Below are 23,291 nucleotides of genomic sequence, written 5' to 3'. Positions count from 1 at the left end.
TTGGTCCAACAAAAAGCGGTCAAATCAGAACACGCCAAACCCCTTAAATATATTTTTTTCATTAACTAAGAGAGAGCACCAGAAAACTACGGGTACGAATTTTTGCTTTCATATTTACAGTTTTAAACTGTGGATTTAGTTAGCAATATCTGATAAGGAATAACTCCCTCTCGAGATGAGTGTGAAAAGGTTGCTCTTGTTATCATCAATGTTGGCGACTTTTATGATTTACCAGAGTCGTTAAGATTTGTTATAGGTTTGGGATATTGATGGAAAACTGTTCCAAGATAAAAACATTAAACAAACGTAGTTTGTTTACAAAAAATAACGAACAAATTAGAAGTGCATCAACTTCTGTCGACTCTACTTAAGCAATTACACAATGCTCAAAAACGCATTCGTAATTCATGGGCCTAACAGCCTATCAAAACACCGAAAAACGTCACATGCATCAGCTTTATATCCTGATAAAACACTCCTCGTTCGTACTTTTTATATAAAAAATACTAATAAGGCGTAGCTTGTTTTTCTGATATGCTAATATTCTCCTCTCACAATTTAAACCATTGTTCTGAGTCCAGAGGGAGTCCTACTAAAAACTCGCCGCATGTGTTTTATAGGGTCTAAAAACACTCGGACACGCAGGTCACACCTCTTTTTGTAAAACCCCAATAAAGCACTGCTGCTCTTTTTTTTTTTTTAAACATTACTCCGTATCTAAAATAAGAACATTGTATAATAATAGAAACGGTCCCAATTACCTGTCAAGTCGACAACAACTCCAGTAGAAGATGTGGCGTCACTTATCAGACCAGCGTTGTTTTCTGCTTTCACGGTCACAAAATACGTTTCGCCTTGTTTGAGCAGCAGACCACTCTGAGTATAGCTCGTAGAGTTTCCGACATTGGTAAAGTTTACGACGTTACACATGCTTGGCTGGGTCCCGACACAAAGATAATAGGTTCGTATACCGCTCTCTTTGTCCAAGAATCCACTCCACTCGACCGAGATCTTCGAGTACGTAAATATCTGCCCTTCGTTTTCAGAAGGGGGATTTTCCACGTGGATGACCTCGCCTATACTTGGAGCTGTTGAGTCAACGACGAAACCATCCGATAACATCTCGCTAGATCGTCCAACAGAGTTCGTGGAGCGAACTCGAGTAACATACTTCACTCCTTCCTTGAACTCTAAATCAGCAATGCAAATCATCTTGGAGTTTTCTACATCAAAGTTCAGCAACAAGCAGTCGTTGATGTTGATAGCAGAACAGACGGAAATCTCGCTTTTTAACACACCGCTTTCGTCGTCCACTGCCTTCCAACTTGCGCAGAAGGTGTCCTTGGCGGTGACATAGTCCTTATCAACTTTAGTTGAATCACTGAGCTGCAAGTCAAAGACCTTGAAAAGACCAAAAGAGTAAGTGTAAAAAACTGCTTGCTTTGCCGAATATGCCGTGGCACGAAGTAGAGGGTTTCCTTTTGTGTATTAAATGCTTTTCGCATTTAGTCTCTCATGCAGAGGCTAAACGTTTTAACGTTCTAGTTCAAAAGGGATTTACAAAAACTAGCAGTCTTTCCACTACCACTAATTTCACCGTTTCCTTTCGTAAAATTTCTGACTACAACTTTCTTAGAATTCTGTTTTCATTTCCTCATGGAGCAATAACACCAGTTATTTTACCTGTGATAATAATGGAGCGGTGCTATCGACTTCTACCCCATCAGAGGACTCCCTGGTAACTGCACCAGCACCGTTGTAGGCACCGACAGTGACGAAGACAACCATCCCTGTTGCTAAGGCTGGGCGAATCTGTTGTCCAACACTTGTGCGGTCACCGACATCCGTTTCGGAGATGATGTCACAAGTTCCTTTGGTAGCGCCAACACACCACGTGTATTTACTGATATCGGATTCTTCATCTCGAAACTCGTCCCAGTTGGCGTAGATATACGTGTCATCTGCTTGGAAATCAATATCCTGAGTTGTTTGACCATCCCTCACTGATCCACGATATGGTGGAGTGCTGTCAACTTCGATTCCATTTGAAGATGCCATTGTGCTGTAGCCTGCCTCATTCGTAGCTTTGACAGTGACAAAGTATGTCCCATTGTGATTCAGAGTCAAGCCACTTATTGTACCTTTCAGTGTGATGCCTAGATTAACAAACCCATTCACGTCACATTTATCTTGCCCTGTTCCCACGCACATTTCGTACTCAGCGATGCGGCTATTCGCGTCTGAAAATGGAGACCAGTTGGCTGAGATTTCGCTGAGAGAACTCTGTTTCTCCAAGTCAGTGAACTCGCTTAAACCATCATAAACAATTCCTGTTGTCGGTATTACGCCATCAAAAGTGAAGGGATTTGATATAGACTCGCTGTAAAGTCCCACATTATTATGAGCGCGGACAAGGAGCACATATGAAATCCCGGGTTTGATATCTAAATCTGAATTGCGTAAAGACGTCTGGAGACCTGTGTTAACAAATGGCGAGATACATTCGTTCGGTGAGCTTGCGTGACAGGTAGACCATTCAAAGTGACTTAACCCACTCTCTTTATCATCAAACCCACTCCATTCTGCGACAACCGCCTCGTTGACTCTGAGATGTATCATTCCTGGAGTGTTTCCTACAACAATAGTACCAACTGTTGGTGCGGAACTATCAATGAGAAGTGGATTGGATGATGCTGTAGAAACCATTTGCGCACCATTTATCGCCCGGATTGTCACGTACACTATACTACCAGATGTGAGAGGATTTGAAAGGGAATAGTCCACCGAGGTAGCCTCGGGATCAACAACAGTCCATGAGACGATATCACACAACTGAGGTCCACTACCAGCGCACCATTCAACTAAAGAAACTCCACTTTCAGCGTCCGTGGCCCATGTCCAGGAAAAATCCAGTCGTCGAGGACTGCTTTGATGCGCATAGCATGAACTCTGCTCAGCACTTGCGCACGAACTAAGAGAAGAAAAGACATCGGCCGATTGTCGTCTGCGTTCGCTTTCTGTCTGAGATCGGGACAAAGAAACAACGTCTGCTGCATCAGCCTTCAGGTTAAATGAAACGTCTCCAATCAAAGGTGGCGTAACATCAACTGTAATTCCGTCGGAATAAGCTGACTCTTTCAATCCAGCTGCATTGGTTGCTTCTACAGTGAAGAAATATCTTTGACCTTCCTGGAGGATTGTTTGATGGATCGTACTTGTATCAAGGCCTGCATACGTCATTACTTGTACGTCACAAGCGCCTGCAAGGTAAGCAAAACAAATGCACACGGAGGTAACAATAAGAAAAAAAAAGTACTATTTTAAAAGTGGATTAGAAGGGCTTTGTGTAGCAGCTATTAAAAAGATTACTTTTCCATATCTGATGCATAATTGGAGTTAGAGTCGAGAACCAGAAATTTAGGGTGGATAATTTGCCGAAGAGTTGCATGTTGAATTGAAACTGACAGTAATGGTAAGGACAAGTAAACAACAAATCGATTACCTTGAGCTGTACCAATACACCAATGATACTCGACTACACTGCTTTCAAAATCTTGAAATCCCGTCCAGTGAGCAGTTAAGATGCCGCGGTCGCTTTGATAATCGGCATCAATGAAGTCTCCACTAAATAGAGAAGTACTGTTCCCATCGACCACGTCACCAGAAATAGGTGGCGTCCAGTCCACCACCACTTGCCGCGACGTTAAAGTGGTCTTCAGACCAAGCATGTTCACACCAATCACAGTCACAAAAAAAGTAAGTCCTTCTCGGAGAGTAAAATTCACTTGGTCCAAATCTAGAGAACGGCTAAGACTGTCAACTTCTTGGAACACAAGTAGATCGTCTTCATAGGGAAAACTCCCAACACCAATGAGGAAATGACTCATGCCACTCTCCGGATCGTCTACGGACCACGTGACCACGGGGGCAGAAAGAGAGGTTACGTACAAGGTTCCTTTGCCAGTTGCTGGGGCGATTTCAATTGATTTCCCGACAGGTGGAGTGCGATCGACTACGACACCGTCGGAGGAGGAACTAACATGTTCGCCTTGGCTGTTCTCAGCTCTCACAGTAACGTAATATTTTTTGCCATGTTCAAGTGTCAGGTTATGAAATCGATTGGCTGATAATCGTAAATGGTTTACTTCTTTGTAAGGCCATCTACACAAGTCTGGTCCTGACGGATTGGGAGGCTGATCCCGGATGCACCAATCGTAGCGTGAGATATCGTACACTGGGTCTTTAAAGCCATTCCAATGGGCCCAAATTGCTTTGTCATCAAGTTGAAAGTCAATGTCTAATGCGGATGTAACTGGGCCATCGCGAACGACACCTGCGATGAATTTTCCTAATACGATGAATAGTCCAGGGGAACAGTCTGTTTTGTAAATACCAGCGCCATTTGTAGCTCGTACACAAACAAAGTAAGTCTTGTTTCCAATGAGAGTTTGATTTTCTATAAGTGCGCCACCTACTGTATCACTAACGGCCACCTCGTTGTACAAGTTTCCTGCATTTTCCTTCATAACTTGAGGATCAGCTCCCACGGCCCAGCTAGTACTCTTAACACCACTCTCGGAGTCTGTAAAGCCTGTCCATGTGACCACTAACATTGACCCTGGCACCTCATTTTTCGTTCTGTCGTAATTCTGTGGGAAAACATATTGGGCAGAGACGACCCCAGGGTTTGGCGCTGTACGATCAATGACAACACCATTTGAAGACGTTGTGCTCGGTAAACCGGCGTTATTAATTGCGAGCAGCCTAAAGAAATAGGTTCTTCCGAGTTTCAAGGAAACATTGGTGATCCGTAAGCTAGTTTTCAAGAGTGGAACCAAAGTGAAGTTTTTGATGTCGTTCTTGTCTGGCAGAGTTCCTAGTCCCCACGCTACTGACTTTATGCCACTCTCGTCATCACGAACTGTCCATTCAGCTTTTAACGAATCATTTTTAGGGTAAAATATTAGTTTCAGGTTGTTTACCACCGGTGGAGTGCTATCAATAAGCACACCATTTGTCCAGTTTACTGTCCTAAGACCAACAGAGTTGAGCACCTCAACACCAACCGTATACATCTGACCTTCCTCGTATGTTATCGTTTGCCGGCCTCCTCCTGTTATGATTGCCGATCCAGAAGAGTTCAATCGTGTTTTCAAAGCATAAAAAGGTATAATGTGCTCCTTCGTGTTCACATTCGTAACTGAAAAACGAAACCTAACTATAGGAGATTCGGGGTCAAAACAAATCCAGGAAACTATTCGTTTACTGGAGCTTGGGGCGTATTGAACATCTTGTAGATAGTTGCCTGTTCCATCCCAAACGTACGAACATATTGGCGGAGTAACATCAACGGTAAAGCCAGCGGATTGCATTGTTGTCTCCAAAGAGACTCCGTTTACACCTGTAACATTTACAAAGTAAGTTTCTCCGCTCTTTAGCTTTTTTGTTGATTGTAATGTCGCGGTGGTGACACTGCCGTTGAAAGAAAATGATCCGTAAATGTCAGCTGAGGACGTGGATCCATTTCTAGCCCAAAGTCTTACTCTATACTCCTGCACAGAGCTTTCTACGTCAACGAATTTAAAACTGACTGTCACGTTTCTAGTCGAACTTTGGTAGTCGCCATGTCGAACATACGATGCATCAGGTGGCGTAGTGTCAAAAACAACACCGTCTGAGAATGTGACAGATTTCAGTCCAACCTTGTTGGTGCATCTGACCGTCGCAAAGTAGCGAAAACCCAACCGAAGATGGTATCTTATTGTGAGGGAATTGCTGTGAACGGGCACTGTCGTAAAATTCATAACATCTGATTTCCCAGGCTGCAGGCCAAAGGCAACTTCAACTGAATAAAGAGACGTATCTGGATCTGCACAGATCCAAGATGCTGACAGATATCCACTGGAAGTAAACTTCAGGTCATTGTCTGGATCAACGCCATCGTGAACCGGCTTTAGAAACATGGGAGGAGAATAATCCACTATGATACCATCAGAGGAAACCATAGCACTCGGCATACCCAACACATTATAAGCAATAACTGTTGCATAATAACGTTGGCCACTAGTCAGTTGGGATACTTTAAGCTTTGAACTTGCAGCCGTGTTTACGAGGCCAACCTCTGTAAAGTCCTGAGCGTCATCTCCACCGGGAGAGGTTCCAAATGCCAGTCGATAGGAAGCAATTTTTGTTTCTTGTTCTGTGAAGTTCACCCACGAAGCACGAAGAGCAGAACTTTCGATCTGTACTTCAAGATCCTTTCCTGGTCTTCCATCAGTTACGAAACCTGTATTTGGAGGACTTGAATCCACCACAACCCCATTGGATTGTACGAAAGCAACATTTCCCGCTCTGTCAACCACCTTAAGACAGGCGTAATATTTGTGTCCAGAAGTCAAGTTTAACCCGAATAAGACGTGATAGTCCGCGTTAGATGGGACGATTTCTTCCTTTTTGACATCACAGTGAGTTGACTTTTTCTTACTTGATAAACCAAGGAAAACAGTTTCGATTCCAGAAAAATCCCGAAAACCAAACCAATGAGCACGATAAAGAGAAGAATAACTTTGGTATTTAGCATCTGTGGAGCCCCAACCATCCAAAACTATTCCGTCCTTTGGAGCCTCTGAGTCGGAAAGAAGGGGTGCAGAAGATTTGATACTGAAAAGACCGGCCTTGTTGATCGCCCAAACGGTGATGTAATAAAGTCGATTGTTTTCCAAGAGCGTCGAGCTGGATGCTGTCCAGTTGGCTCGCAACAAAGCCACTGGTTGGCTTAACGAAACAGTCTGAAATTCCAAAACGTCGTGAGCACCAGAGTAACTTCCTATACCAACCTTGTATGATACGACCTTCGAAAGATCATCTTCAATTTCAAAATATGACTTGAAAGTTTTAAATTGAGCGTTGGAGTATTTTTGTGCTTCTCCAAAATGACCGTGTTGAATGTAGATAATGGAGGGGGGGCTGCTATCAACAATGAATGGATTTGATGAACCGCGACTAACCACTCCTGCTTTGTCCTTTGCTTTAATGACCACTGAATATACTCCATCGTTCAAGTCAATGTTGCGTCCTGAAGACCGCACCTTTCCGGCCGCTTTAAATGGCGCAACAAGATCATCAGACACTAAAGATGACACCGAAATACCAAAATTTGCCACACCACTATGAATATCGTAGAAGCTATCGTTGCTGCATTGACTTTTATTAAGAATTCCAGGGGCACTTCTTTCGTCCACAGAACACCAGTTCCATCGTGCCCACACCGCCTTAGTTATCCACTGGTACAAGACAGGGGGACCAGTCAATCCAGTGACGATTTTTCCAGCGTGAGGAGGGACAAAATCCACAATGGCACCATTGCTGATTCCATTTGTGCACATTCCAACGCCATTGCAGCCCATAACCGACACAAAGTAACGTTGACCACTGCTTAGTAACAGTCCTGACAGAGTCATGCTGGTCTGTGAACCAACCGACTGGAACTTTCTAATGTCCGTTAGCCCAGGTCTGGTACCAAGAGCAACACGATACTCTACCAGACCACTCTCCTTATCAGAAAAGGCTTGTTCCCAATGAGCACTTAAAGTGAACCTTTCACTGGTGTAATTCTTGTCTCTTCCTTGTACGCCATCCTTAATGTATTGATCAGCAACTGTAGGTGGGGTTGTGTCTACCAGAATGCCATCAGAGGTGATCGTTCTCTTTAAGTTAGCTCCATTTATGACCTTCACTGTCACATGGTATCTTACTCTGGGTATTATCTTTATGTCCGTGAAACTAACGAAGACCATCCCGTACTGTGATACGTTATGTGTTAAGAATTCAATGGACTTAAATGGCCTGACATCGTCTCCGCTCGGATACGTTCCAACTCCCACAAGTTGTTCACGAATGTTACTTTCCTGGTCTAAACATTTCCATTTCGCCTGAATATTGTTTAAATCTCTGACAAAGTCTACATCAGATAGATCTGTTTCATCCAGAACATCAAGAACTTTTCCCTCACAGGTAGGCGGTGAATTGTCTGGAATGAATCCATCTGTCACAACTACTGCCTGTAGCCCAGCTGCATTAGTTCCACGAAGTACAAGCCTGTACGAAGCTCCTGCTTCAAGAGAAAGTCCATCCATTAGAGGCGTCTGTTGGGTGATGGGTATTCCCACAAAAGGTGTGATATCGTGGCCAGATACATTCACAACCTTCCATTCATATTTTATAATTGGACTCTCTGGGTCGGTAAAGTGTTCAAACTTTCCACGGACACGCCGTATTGAAGGAAGATATTGCGCATCTTGTTTTCCGGTGCCATCTTGAAAATTGCCCGGAATGGGCGGTGTTGTATCAATCAATATGCCATTACTGCACATCACCGCTTTGAATCCAATTGCGTCCAATACAAAGAGGCGCGTGAAGTACGTGTGATTATGCTTCAAATTTAGACCAGAGACCTGAACTGATGTTGAATCTCCAATTGGAGTCATTGGGACAATGTCTGCTTCACCTTCGTCTAAGGTACATGGGGTTTCCGAGGACACGCCCCATTTTGCGGCAACAACGTCTTGGATATTGCTCCTAAGATGAAAATTCATACCAATGCTAAATGTATCCCACTGATAATCGGTATCTGCGCTTTCAATAACACCATCATAGACATAGCGTATCTGAGGCCCTTTTCGTCTAGCAACAAGCTTACAATTAACCGTAGAACTGTCCATTCCACGGTCATTTGTAGCCATCACGCTGACATACACATCCCTACCGTGCATGATTGGAAGATCGTCAACTTTAAGGCTCAAGGATGGGGCAATCCAGGCAGAAAAGTCATCACCAGAACCCTGGATAGAGCCGATTCTCACATGATAGCTGTTGATTTTTGTATCCTCGTGAAATCCATGCCACTGGATAAAATACTTAGTATCTGACACTTGTCTTGCTGAGCACGATCCATCAGCAATGGGAGGTGTCCCATCTACATCCTCTTTGCAGTTGGTAAACACTGTCCTATCGATTGTTCTGGCTGACCACCACCACTCTGCCAGCGTCTTCTTTGAGCACCATGTGATTCTTATACTGCATCCAAATAACTTGCACCTGATTCGAATGCATAATCGAAATCGATACCACAGCCAAATTCGAATGCGAAGCGGAGTCATTCGAAGTTTCAACTCGATGCATGCCTTTAATGGCCACTTGTCTATCTTGATTTGCAGATCTGGCACGAAATATGTTTCCAGGATTCTTGCCTCGATAGTAATTCCAGCTTCAACGATAAATAGAGACAGGGCCGCGCCCGCATAAACAGAGACCCAGGCACCTGGAATAAGGCCGAGTCTAAAAGTCTTGTCGCGCATACAAACTTGCCCATGGTAATCCACAACATAATACCCGCCAGCCCCTGCAAAAAGTCTCACCGGTATACCAAACACTGGTACGATTTGAGAATAATCTGGCATGAACTGCTGATATCCTCGTAGCAAATTCCCTCGAAACAATGTCATGCAGGATCCTGGGTCTGTAACCATCCTGCGCATGCGGTTCTTTCTATGCTCTCTCTCAAGTTGATCAGAGTAAATATCGGATTCTAAGAGCAACTGATAAATACTTCGTTTGCGGTTATGGCCACATAGCATATCTCCAAAAGGAAACAGCCTTCGTGGGCGCAAGACGTAATCATTCATCACTTCGAAGAAAAGGCAGTTTTCGTAGATTCCAAATGTGGTGTTCAGAATTGGCAACCTTAGATAAAAGTACCTGTCTTCAAAGTCACCACTCATGAGTTCTATATTCTCTTTCTCGGAATAAGTGCCACTAGAGAAGGCAACTGCTATAACTTCACTGTCTACACTGTTAACAGATTCCAAGCCAGAAGGAGTTCGGACTACTCTTTCTAACGTGTTTTCTCCTGTTTCGTCACTAGTCAAGGCATGAAACTCAAGCTTACATTGAAAGCCAGCAATCATCGCGCACTTTGATATGCATGCGAATTCACCACCGAACTGTCTCACAATCGCCATGCCTTGAGCATTTTTTCCAATGCGAATCACTCTATCGGGCGCTAGACCATTCGATGCTAGATCCCCATTTGCAGAGAGTTTATAACCGTAAGCCCTTTCACCTTCCCCGTCTGTTACCCACAAAACATTGCTTGACTCGTCGTACGAAACGGAAGTTGCTTTACCTTCCACAGATACGGTATTTGAAATTCCGACCCAAGACGGTGCCTGTGTTGACAAAATGCGTGTTAGGCTAGATTTTCTCACCGAGTAGATATTCTCTGATTCACTGTTACTGATCCAAATATAATCCCGAGCAACAGCGACACCTCCAATCTTCACTGATAATGGGGCACCTTGGCTTCCAAGCTGAATTATCTTCTTGACACCTAAAGCAAAGGTGGTAACCACGAGGAGTGATGCCTTTCCTCTGTTGCTCGAAACACCGTGCATGCCGAGAATCACTTCGTTATTAGAAAGCTTCGAAATCCCCTCTACTTTATAGCCGTCAAAGAGTCCTGGTGTTAGCCAGCGTCCGCTCTTTGTCATGGACGACAGATCATCGAGATGTGGAAACTTCCAAGTGAAGATGGTGTTCAAATAAAGGGATGATGATCGTCTAATTGTTCTCAGACATACTTCTTCAGAGCAGTAAGGTATCTCATTCCAAGGCTTGTATTTCGTCAAGTCAAGACCACGCTGACGCAGCTGAAGCTTATTTAGAAAGTCAGTAACTTTATCCAAGAATCCGTTAACTTTATTAACAATGTCCGTGAACTTGGAAACATATTTATTAAGGTACGGTTCCACAATATCACTGAGCTCTCCAGTCTCGGCAAGGAGATCGACAATTGGATTTTCAAATGATTTAGTCACGTCTTTCAACTGATCAGCATACCGTGAAGCAGTCTGGGTAATGGTGTCTAAGGCCTGTAAGGCGTGGTTAATGTTCTTTGTTTTTTGCCACAGTTCATAAGACAATTGAAGCTTGGCTCTCACATCCCTAAGAGTTCGAATGTTTTCAAGAACGGTGTCATCGTAGACATTTTTCATAGCCTTGAAAGTATTCTCAAGCAAATCTTCCATTTTCTCTTTGATTTCTTTGGCTTGCTGGATATAATCAACTATTCTCTCTATGTGCTCTTTGCCATCCTCTATCGACCTCTTTTGAATACCGCTTCCTGCATCTTCTTCGTTGTCGTCAAGCTTGCGACCGGTGATCTTTTGGAAAACTGCCTTTACCTTTTTGACATCATCTTTGAGAGAAAAGGTTCGAGCTTGATCAATAAGAAGCTTCACAGTGTCGATGACAGCTGTAATATTGCTCACTCCTTCTTCACATGTTCCAAGCATATCAGTATATCCACTTGCTTCTTGGAAAGTACTCATGAGGAAGTCAACTTTGTCTTTCACAGCCTTTGCTTGATCTATGAAGACTTTGGAAATACAACTTCCACCCTTGACACACTTCTGTATCTTAAAATGTTTCCAGGTTTCAGGAACCATATCATAAAGAAGTTTGACTTGCTTCATGAGGTCTGTGTACTGATTAATAGTGTATTTACCGACCAAAAGCGCTCTTTGTATGCAAGGCTTGGTACTTTCAAGGAATATTTTCTTCATTCGATCGCAATCCGGCAGCTTTCCAGCCGTTTCTAATATAGGTGAAAAATTGTTTGTAAAAGGCTTAAGATCAGTTAAAACTGCAATCACTTCACGCACAATGGACTGGATGTTTCTTAGTTCTCTTTGTATCTCTGTGATCGGCTCTTTGATTCTTCGAAACTTTGAACGGGCTTTGTTGACAAATTTATCTGCTTCAGTACTGAAAAAGGCGTTTACCTCTTCTACGATGTTATAACTTGCAATTTTGCTCAGTGTTTCTGTGGCAATCGTTTTGAACTCATAGCAAACATCTCGTATACGTTGGTCAAAGTCAACTCCTAAATGCTGCCCCAAATCAAGCTTCTGAACTTCACTTTTGTAATTTTCAGCGCTGTCCGAAAAATTGATAAAATCATCAGCAACTTTCCTCGCTTTGTTTGCGTACTCAGGAAGATTTTTCAGATGCTTAAGGACTCCATTGATGCGAGAAGCAATCTCTCGAACGGCTCCAAGGAATCCTTTTCTTTTTTTGGTGTTTAAGATTGACAAAAGGTCAGAGATGGTTTGGGCCACAAGAGATATCTTCCCTACACGAGCTGCTAGGTTTTCCTTGTACCATGTTTCGACATTGGTGACAGCGGACTTCATTTGGGCTCCAACCGTTTTCATGTTTGTCGCCACAGGTCCAATGAAAGATGCCAGCTCAATGACGGCTTCACGAGCGCTGACTTGGACCTTATCGATTACTACCGCAGAGAAATTCGCTGTTTTTGTACACGCTCCAGTGACCTTCGACGCTGTTCCATTGGCAAAGTCCACGACATCGTCTGCCATGTCCTGTATATTTTTAAGTTTCCCAGTAAGCTCTCGCAGAGAACCAGCTATGAAGCTCTTTACTGCCAAGCTGAAGTTATGGTCAACATCAGCTATTACGTTGTCTACAAGAATTGTGAAGTTGAGTAGTTCTGCCAATGCATTTTGTGTTGAATTCTCAACAACTTGGAGTGCCTGGATCCCTTCTTTTTCAACGTTGTTTCCAAATTCTTTGAATTCTTGTGAGGAGTTCAAAGCTAGCTCGTACACGCTGCAAATCCGTTGTACGCTCTCTCTAGCAAATTGCTCTACTGAACGTCCAAGTTCGTGGAACAAATCAGTAATATCGCTGATGGCTGACACGTTCTTAAACTGAAAGTCTAGCAGATTGTGAAGACCGTTTAAGAAGTCTTGAAAGATTTCTGAAGGATTGGTAGAATTCGCGTTACTACTACCTCCCAGGAGTCCTTTGAACAATTTTCGTAGATCGAAGCTATTATCAGGCAATATTTCTTGAAAGAACTTCTCAAGGTTAAAACCTGGCAGACTAAACAGTTTGAGAAAATCACTCAGCTTCTTGAAAATGGCCACGAAATTCTGGAAGTTGGGCGACTTAAGATTTACGTTCAACTTCAAGCTTACTCTCCAATCAAAACGAAGACCGAAGTTAAAGCCGTTTCCTTGGTAAGGTGGAAAACGGGAGTTCATATCTTCCAGTTGCATTCTGGGAAATCGGATCCCTTCAAGAAAATCCAGCAGCGAGGAGATGTCCAAGAAACGATTTGCAAATCGCATCAAATTCAGACTTACTTTCTGAAAAGACTGCAGTGATAATGAAAAGCGGATGGAAAACTTGAATGGCAACTGCCCAAGGAATCCGTCAGGTATGGACACACCCAAGGAATTGAAGTACTCTCTGATTTTGTCCAGGTAAAGATCTGTGGACGCCGAGCGAAGACTGTCTAACAGATGCCTTATGTTGAAGCCTCCAGGAAGATTGTTGGGCAAGTACTTGGTTATGTTTCCAACAACACTGAGAATTTTGTCCAGTGCTCCAATGACCTTGTTAAAGATGTCATCCACACCAGTCAGTCTTCCTAGAGTTAGTTGAATTTTATGTATTTTGTTTATAAGCCATTTCCAATCCTTGACTCGGTTTACTACATCTTTGGCTAGCTGGATAATTTTACTGATAAGGTTTATTGGTCGGAGTGGCTGCACTAGGTTCTGAACAAACTCAACCAGTTTGTTGACAAAGTCTTTGAATTTGTCAATGTACAGCGGTAGATACCCAGCAAGTATATTTTTAAATTTATTAATTTGTTCTGCGATTATGCTTGTGATGCTATCAAACTGCCTCAGCAACTCCTCTCCAGCATCCGCAATGGCGTGAATTAGATCCTTGGGAAAATCGTTCTTAAAACTAGCCGATGCCCTAAAAGCCGCCTTTCCTCTCACAACATTGAAACCGAACTTGAGAATATGAGCTCGAATATTTGCAAAGTTGTCCAGATTCACCTCAAATTTTCCACCAAAGATGCCGATCCTCAGGCTAACTTGGTTCAAGAACTGTATGATTGATTCTGCTCCAAGCCACTTTCCACCGAATGTCTTCCCCCACCGCTTTGCACGACCAAGAGAGAACTCTCTGGGACGGAGAAATGGGAAAAGGGCACGTTTTTGGCGATGAATGATGCCACGTTTTTTGAGAAGGTAGATTGCCTTAGGATGGTCACCGTGGTTCTCCAAGAGCTCGTTTATCGACGAATCCAAGGTTCCATTCTCAGAGGCGGTCACTATGGCATGTTCCAAACCTTGAACCACTGAATCGCTGAGATGCTGGTGTCGCTCCACGAAAATATTGACAACTGCAGCTTTTACATCATTGTGATCGTCAGCGTGTAGCGCGCGCATCAAGTGCTGATTGGTCAGCTCCGCTGGGAGCTTTCTCATGGCTGTAATTACCGCTGATCGGATACCAGAGTTATCGTGGTCAAGATGTTCCAGGACAAGAGGAAGTCCAGAAAGATGCCCAAGATTCCCGAACGCCCAGATGTGGTCTCGCAACTGTGTCTGGTGTGCCTCACTTTCAGGATGGTAAAGACTTGATTTATTGCGATACCTATTGTGCACCATCTGAGCTACAGAATCGCAAAGCGATTCATTGTATCCCGCACTTTTCGCTCTCGCAGTCAAACCACTTAACACCAACATTGCAGTAGCTGTTACTTCATCTCCTTTTTCCTCTTTGGTCATCAGCTGGGACAGTGCATTAAAAAGCCTCACGTGGAGAGGGCCTTCCGGTAAGTAGAAAATTCCAATCAACAGGGCTTCATACTCTTCCTTGCTAAGAGATCTCGGATATTCGTCTGTCACCGCTTGTGCTAAGGCATTCTGCGCTTCATACTTACCATGTCCTGCAAGTGCAGCTATATATACTGCCCACGAGGTCAGGTTTTGATGACTGCGATCCTGAACGAGTCTTACGATCGTGCGAAAGGTACCCTCGTCATCTTTAACCATACCATGCAACTCATTAGAACAATCACTAATGTCACGTTCTTTCATGCTCTTGTCAGTAAAACATCGCAGCACGGCATACAGAGGCCTTACTCTCTCTGTTTTCTCCCCACCCATCTTGGACCATTGTATCTTGTCAGTTTCCGTGAACAATAAACTATCACTAGTGAGTGCTTGCACTGCACTAAGATTCTCTTCCTCGATGGCTGAGCGCTTGGTTCGTCCGTTTTTAGCCTTCGAACAAGATCGCAATGTTAACTTGCTATAGCCACTCGTGGACATTTCAATATCTTGGTCTTGACTTTGAAAGCCTTCAAAATTGTCCGCTCTAGGATGACCATTGGCCGGCCTGAAAGATGCTTTTGTAGATCGGTGAACTTTTTTTACTTTGCCATCTTCTAAATGAACGAAGGTGCTGTGCTTCGATTGCACTTTGTGCTTCCCTTTTGCTGGCGTGCCATCAGCAAACTTTGTGTAGTCGTGGTTTGTCCAGGTACGGCGAATGTAAGCATGGGTATCATTGGAAGATAGGACATCGTATTTTGCTTGAAAGATACCAGAATCATCATGTTCTTGTACTTTATATGCTTTGGATTTATGAGCTTCTTTCAAGTTCAGCTGGAATGACCCTGCTATTCCTGGTTTCAAATGAGAAACAAATCAAACAGCCTGAATCCCGGCCAATCTTAACTCCACGACATGCGAGCGTATCAATTTTTCCCCCCTAGGATCTCAGACTCTTGTACCGTGTCCCGTTGTTTCACTAACCGTTGTAAACATATATAAGAACTTTAGATTCTAGAAAGAGAAGGACTACTTGTAGGAGATTTCTCATTGAACAACAGTGAGCTTGCGCAAACCATCGTCATTTTGGAGGGGAAAACGTGATACCATCGTCATTTTAGTAAAAGGTTTTGCAAAAATGTCGCCGAGTCAAAACAAGTCACCAGCACGGCAGCAGTTTTGGCATTTTTCGATCAGGAAAAGGCTTAGTTACCAGCAATAAGAATAATTGAGCAACCTATGCTAGTAACAAAGAGTAAAATTAATCGTCACGGTTATATATTTTCTAAGTATTTTCGCTTAAAACGGGCATTAAAATCTCGTACTTGTTCTCGTATTAGAATCTAAAGGTCCCTGATAGATGAGGTCCTTCACCACGGCACTGAAAAAGCTCAATTTCTTCAATTTTAATCCTCGCAGGATAGCAGGACAATTGTCACCGGAACTTAGTCTCATGGCTTAGCTCCCACAAGTCTCGTAAAGCTCGGCAGTAGAGCATCTGAACTAGTCAGAATCTCGACCAAAAGAGAACCACGGATTTTTATCCGAGTATTACCAGGGTCACGACTGAAAAAACACATCTCTTCATTTCATTCATCGGGGTAAACACGTAAACGTCTTTCAAGACAAATCCAAGAGACATGTTGAATATCTTGCAAAACATCGTTTTTCGGAGGTCGACAGAATAGGTCTTAATTACTAGTAAAATTTAGAATAGTAAACAGTCCATATGCCTGATGACGTCTGACTAGCTAATTTCACCGCCAAACCTCGAATTCGAAAATCAAACTCTTAAGTTAAAAATGAAAATAAAAAAATCCCATATCCTAAATCCCAAAGAAGCAAACTTGTAAAGAAAACCCACGTGAGAACAGAATTGCATGTACAGATGATGTGAATAATTTTGTGCAAACGAGTCTTGGGGGTGAATTTTCAGCATATGCCGTAATCATGCTTAAGGTCTCCTGTAAAAGATAATAGCTTAAAAAAACCAGTGGTACTAGACTTTCGAAAAGTCCTTAGTCTCATGTAAATGGCGCTTCGCTCGCCAAAACATTTTCTCCTGGGATTCTCGTAAGGTCGACTTGTGGCAAGTCTGCGTTGGTACGAGTAGCTTCCAGTTTAATTTATAGTCGTAACTTAGTACCACCCTAAAACTCAGTAGAAAGATGTATGTAATTGTAAATTTTCGGAAAATTTAAAACTCATTTTTGTCAATGTCACCTGAGTGAATAAATAAACGAACGACGGATAAACAAATAATGATAATAAATAAATAAACAAACAAATAAATAAATAAATAGATAAACAAACACGATGTTTGCGGAAGCGGTCTGCTAGTTTTCTCCTCAAAGAGACAGCAAATAGTCTCTGTAAAAACTAACCCTAGGCATATGCATTCGTATGCTCTACAAAAGGTCTGGCGTCAATAACGACGTTTAAGTCACGCAACAATACGAAAAGTGCCTATCACCTCAACACACTTTTCCACATTATTTATTCTCCGAAATCGTCCCAAATACATCGTGTTGTTTTCAGAGCCTTTTGATTGAAATATCACATTTTGATTGGCTTTGAAAGACGGGAAAGTGGTCATACTTCGATCAATAACCGAGCAATTAAGGGGAATGGGTTCGATTTCGGGTTGACGTCACAGACTGCTTTGCATTGAGATATTTCTTTGAAAACAGTGATGCAAATTAAGTTGTGACGTTGGCTCGTTATCGCACCCATTCCCCTTCATTGCTCGGTTATGGATCAAAGTATGAACACTTTTCTCAGCACGTTCTCTCCCATGAATTCACGATTATCTTGAATTGTTAATTTGCTGTGAATTCACTATTATCGTGAATTTTGGACACTGTGTCCCAGGACTTGTGATAGCAGAAAAAATAAGGAAATAAAAAATATATATAAATTATCCATGGGTTGGATTTGAACCCGGAGTTTCGTCTCTATAGGAACCGCTTCATTTCGCTTTACCACTGAAGATCAAGACAACACCTTCCACACACGTGCACACACAAAAAAACCATTCATTTAAGTCTACCATAGAGGTCGCTGCTGAAGAGTAATTAGGCCTAAGTTAGATTGATAGTTTAGGCCTAAGCTTTGATTCTAAAATGTTTAGGTTTGTCGTGAAGTTTGGAAACCGACCTTTCGTAGTGTTTAATGTTTTTTGTTGGCGAGTGATAATACAACATTATCAAATAGTATAAAATATTGTCCCTGAGAAGCTAGCGGTGTGGTGGTCAAGTGGTTAGGTGACGGATTAATCAATATTCTCAATGCGAAATTTCAGTCAAAACGATCTAAACCCAACACGATGGATTTGGGACGATTTCGGAGAAATTACGTTTTTCGAGCCGCGGACGGAAACCGCAAGTGATCGTCCGTGGCTAAAAAACGCGGCGCGCTCAAGCTCCCTACTAATGTGATGTGTCTTTTACGTAGAGTCCTTTACGTAAGATTTTGTCAACAAGGGGATAATATAAAAGATATAAACTCAAACTAAAGTTCATGGTAAATTAACAAAACTATATATGATCATTTAACTGTTACCGGTAACCGTTGGCTTAGGGCTATCGTCGCAATCACGTTTTCTAATTTTAAAAAAATGACTTTTCCACATTTCACAGGAAGTAAAAAAGGCACTTCACGTGTCGGAAAATAGAGGACGTTCCGAGGTATTTTTAAAACCACTTTAAGTGCCCCTGTGACCAAAAAATCAATTCATATTTTTCTTTGGATTTCAAAACTATGTTCACAAAACACTAAGTGACCCACGTTTTAAGCCTTGATTTCAAAAAGACACCTCTTTATTTTAACTGTAATTTTCCTATTTAATGGTCCGCCATTACTAACATTATGTTCTTGAGAGAGCTGGATCGAGGAGAAAATGACGTCAAAGGCTCACTAGTTTAAGAATGCAATACGTGTGTACGCCGCAGAATTAATATGCAGCACGGGGGTTTTGGGCTTTCAGACTTTTAAACTCACGCTTTGCATATAAAATAAGCTGCGTTCACATGCTGAAATTTTAAGCTAGTGAGCCTCTCACGTCACTTTTCCCTGGATCCAACCGTCTGAGGTCCAATCGGTCAGTTTTGAATGTGAGTAATGGCGGACCGTGAAATCCAAAACTTACACTCAAAGTAAACAGCCTTTGGATAAAATTCAAAGCTCAAAATTTTGCCAGTCAGGCGTTAAAGCAAACACACTTTCAAAATCTGAAGGAAAAAAGGAAGTGGTTTTTTTGATCACAGGGGCACTTTAAGCGCAAACTCTGCTTTGAAAAAGTGGGCTCTTTCGACTCAAGATGTCACATGTCACGCTTACCCTTCTTGAATGCTGCAATTTCCGGTGACTCAAGATCCTTGGGAAAAAGGACCTCTGTGATGCTTCCATGTTCCCCCTGTCGAAAGTAAAAAGGCTTTGACAACTGTTCTTCAAATTCTTCATTGACAGGATGATTGGAAAGAACTCGGCCATGTCGAACACGTCTCAGACGAGGTTCTCTGACGTCAAGCTTCATCAGATGCTTAAGCTGTTTTCCACTATAGTCATGTGACATAGGAGTTACGTCAACCTATGGAAAAGGTTCAATTCAAGCCAGGTTTAGCGAGTGCCTTTTCATACAAGCATCACATACAACCGACCGAATTAGTCAGTTGATAGCGCATCGGTAGGACTTTGCAGGTTCGAACCCTGTCTGCACCAATATTCAAGGTATTAAAATGTTCGTGCATCTCCACCTCGCGCCCGAGGGAGGCTAAAGAGACAACTGGGGACGATGATAGTGGTTGTAACGCCAGGGCAGACCTGATAGGTCACGCAATCGTTCGTGAGCTAGAGTGTTTTATTAAATTCACCATTCTGAGAGTTTTTGCTGCAAACTAAAAGTTGCTATCAACTGAAAAGCAATTGTCAAGGCGCAGGCAAGTCATGCTTTGACGGAAGAGGTTTGCGGGAGCGTGACGCTTGGGAGATGCATTTTCGCAGTGAAATTAACCCAACGTGAATGACAGAGCCATCAAATTAAAGAAACAAAAGAAGCTGTTGTGATAAAAAGGTCGAGGCTACACCGTCCAGTTCCACAGAACTCAAACAGATAAAGCAATTCGTAATCCCTTGTTATTAAAAAAGAGCCATCTTTGTCTTCTTATTTTAATCCTTGTTCTCTTAGATCTATTTATCTTTTCTTATTTGTACTGTATTTTAGCTTATAAATGTATATCTATTTCATAGTATGCAAGGGCCACGGGTTTGTTATAATGAATGATAACTACGTCTCTGTATGGGAAAAGTAGTAAATTTGTCAGTGATTCAGTATACATTAAACCACATTAAAGGTCTTTCAGAAGCTTCTTGCTCTGTGATTATATACTCAAGGTTAACAGCCGCTACAGTAGACAGAAACGTTTCCACGTTATCGCCGGACAGGCTATGCCTTATTCGCTGATCATTTAACAAAGTTGCACCAACCTTTCAAAATATTCGCAAAGTTTCCTCCTTCTTTTGATTTACGACAAGAAAAAAAAGATTGAAACTTTACTGACTGACTTTCCATGACAGGGCGGACTTATGACAGGTCTAACAAACACAGGGAAATAAACTGCATGATTCACTTCCTCTAGCAAATTAAACAACTAAAATATAAAACATAATTCGAAAAATGGATAGACAGATGATAGTTTATTTCACCTTAAAACACTTGCAGCCAGAGGCTGAATTACGCTTAAGGTTTACAAAAATTAAAGTTTATGAAAATTTACAAAAGTTACTATTACAATTATATAAATCACTGATTAAAAATACGTAAAACTACATACTTACAATATCGATATTGTAATTATCAGTTAATATTCACCTACTATATACATGACTTAAAATAAAACTATTCTTACATCTTTTTGTTTTTCCGGACGGATAAAAGTTTTATGTTTCCGCAGAGACTTCTTAGGCTCACATTTACTTGGAAGCAGTTTGTACAGACTGTGAAATTGATTAGTCATGATATTTCATCTTATCTTATACTCAACAAAATATCTTGTTTCTGATTGGCCAATGGCGAATGCATAAATAGGTGATAAATACTCGTGATGTTTTGAAAGTTCTAAAATTGCACTCGCCTACGGCTCGTGCAATTTTCAAGGAGAACTTTCAAAACATCACTCGTGCCCATAAATCACGAAATGAACTCGCGTTCATACGATTTCCTATACAAATAACTTCGATGGGATTACCTCTCTTCAATCATACATTGTTAACAGACCGGACAGTTCCAGAGCCTTAATATATGATAATTCGGGAAATATAATCCGAAGAGCGCATTTTTGCAATATTTCTAGGTCCTCACTTAAGTAATATGTTCGAGCAGATGGTGAAAAACCGGACTGCCATACTCCAAAATAGAGCGAATACATGTAGTGTAAAATAGAATGAGCTCTCTTGGAGCAACATGCAATTTCCTAAGTTGCCTTAGAAAGTACAATCTAGTTTGAGACCTTCCAAACTAATTCTGACACATGGACGTTCCACCTTAAATCACTGCTAATATTAAGTCCTTGTACGGTTTAACGCTATTCACAGTCTCTATGTCTGACCGTTTACAGTTATGGGATCAAAAACTGACTCATTCTTTAAAAAGCTTATCCCGAGTTCTTTGCATTTCCTTTCATTCAGTTGAAATCCATCATCCCTTGCCTGTCTTAGGGACCGATCGTTAATTACGTCCCAGGGGAGTTTTCAAAAAAGTGTAGTGTTTCAAAACTGAACCCCCCAAAAAAATTTTGAGGTAAAAATTATACTCCCCCTTCCCAATTGTTATTTGAAAAAAGGAACCTCCCTCCCCTCCTGAGGAGGCCATAATTCTCTCCGTCCTTACTTTATAGACAGATTTTTATCTTTTTTTATTTAATATCTCGTTTATCTTTTCTCTCGTTTATTGTTTGTATTATTTTACGTTGTTTAAAATATTAAAGCTTAGCTGTTTGCGTCTGTTTTGCTTTTTGAAATTTGATACACTTGTAGGTGGTCCAGTTAGAGTATTGTTGACCAGGCCCTGGGTACGAGGCTTGGTTACATAGCAATCAATATGGCTACTTCCAAATCATACAAAGATGTATCTGAAGTGAAGGCGTCGCTGAATTGGCAGGAGAAAAGGTCGGAAGTTCGAGAAAAGTCAACCAAGGGAAAGTACCTTAGATCGTCACTCCAGTGTTTCAGTAATGACGATGTTTTGTTATTGTTGGAGTCTATTTAAAATTTGATCCCCCTCATGTTTCTTACCAGTAAAAAATTTACCCCCAAAAAGGGGCTTGTTTTAAAATTGTACCCCCCCCCCCCTCCAAGACCACCGCCATATTTGTGCCACCATATTTGTGCCCCTCAGAGGGACACAAACATGGCATCTCCAAACAAAGCTTTATAATTTTGAATAAAACATTTTCGAATATCTCCCGGCACGAAACATCGCACAGACCTGCACCTTTGCGAGACTGTTTGAATATTCATCTTCTTCTTTCTCTTTTATTCTTGGCTTTATTTGTTGAATGGTTTTGATGATGGTGTGACATTGAAAACGCACAAGTGGTTTGACGGTAACGGTAAGCCCTAATAATTCTTGGGGGAAAATGGCCATTTTGACAAGACCTCTTTAAATTTTCATTTTCTCCACAATAAAAATGCCCATGACTTAAAAAAACTATATCGTGCATTTAGAGATATTTAGCAACTATTCACCGAAGTGGAGGTGGCTAGTGGTGGATATTTACCGAGCCGCGAAGCGGCGAGGTAAATATCCACCACTAGCCACCGACACTGAGGTGAATAGTTGTTTTAGTATATACTAAAACAGTGAGATAACATAGCACATAAAGATGATTTTAACTCATTCATTCCTGCACAGATTACAACATTCTCGGGCAGGAATTCAGCACGAATTGCTCGGAGGTGAATAGTTAACAATTATTCCACGAGCGCGCGTTGGATATGAGATGATAGATAGCCAACGAGGCGCGTAGCGCCGAGTTGGCTATAATCATCTCATATCCAACAAGCGCGAGTGGAATAATTGTTTTATTAAAAACGCCCCCAAAATATAGAAAACTAGACTACAATAAAAATAAAAAGGCCCAAAAAATCACACATATGCTTGCCGTGTTTGTAGATCATGGTGTAATGGCTCACAACCCATGATGGCTTAGCCAATCAAAACTCTCGAATTGCATTATCCAATGATCCAGTTTTTAATAACAAAGGATATCCGGAGTTTGAGTTGTCAATCAGCGCGCGACTTCAACCTATACACTGTTTTAGTATATACTAAAAGAGGCTACATCCTGACAAAATTTGGGCAAAATTCGAATTTTGAACTGTGTCCGCGAAAATTCGAAAATGTTTCATGTTTACTGAAATGCACTTTTAATTTAAACAAAGGCAAAGTATGGTTGAAAGACGTAAAAATATAAAATGATAATTTAGTATTGAAGCTTCAGTGTTTTCTTTTTGTTTCCGTAAATACACAAAGTGAGTCAAATTGATGAATCTCATTTAATGTAAGGATCAGAC

The 23,291-nt window shown here is 41.7% G+C and overlaps 1 protein-coding gene across 1 annotated transcript in view; it reads right to left on the bottom strand.

Moving 5' to 3' along the window:
* Positions 1-19,293, bottom strand: part of LOC138033125 (uncharacterized) — a 40,374-nt gene extending 21,081 nt beyond the window's left edge. Inside the window, exons 1-4 of the mRNA XM_068880894.1 lie at positions 19,059-19,293; positions 3,503-15,586; positions 1,684-3,260; positions 762-1,401 (exon numbers count right to left, since the gene is read on the bottom strand). Coding sequence (XP_068736995.1) covers positions 762-1,401; positions 1,684-3,260; positions 3,503-15,586; positions 19,059-19,293 — 14,536 coding nt within the window. The remainder of the gene's footprint in view (positions 1-761; positions 1,402-1,683; positions 3,261-3,502; positions 15,587-19,058) is intronic.
* Between the last annotated feature and the right edge of the window lie 3,998 nt (positions 19,294-23,291).

This window comes from Montipora capricornis, chromosome 2, assembly GCF_036669925.1.
Source record: "Montipora capricornis isolate CH-2021 chromosome 2, ASM3666992v2, whole genome shotgun sequence".
Classification (NCBI taxonomy): domain Eukaryota; kingdom Metazoa; phylum Cnidaria; class Anthozoa; order Scleractinia; family Acroporidae; genus Montipora; species Montipora capricornis.
This window is presented reverse-complemented; position numbering and strand designations above follow the sequence as displayed.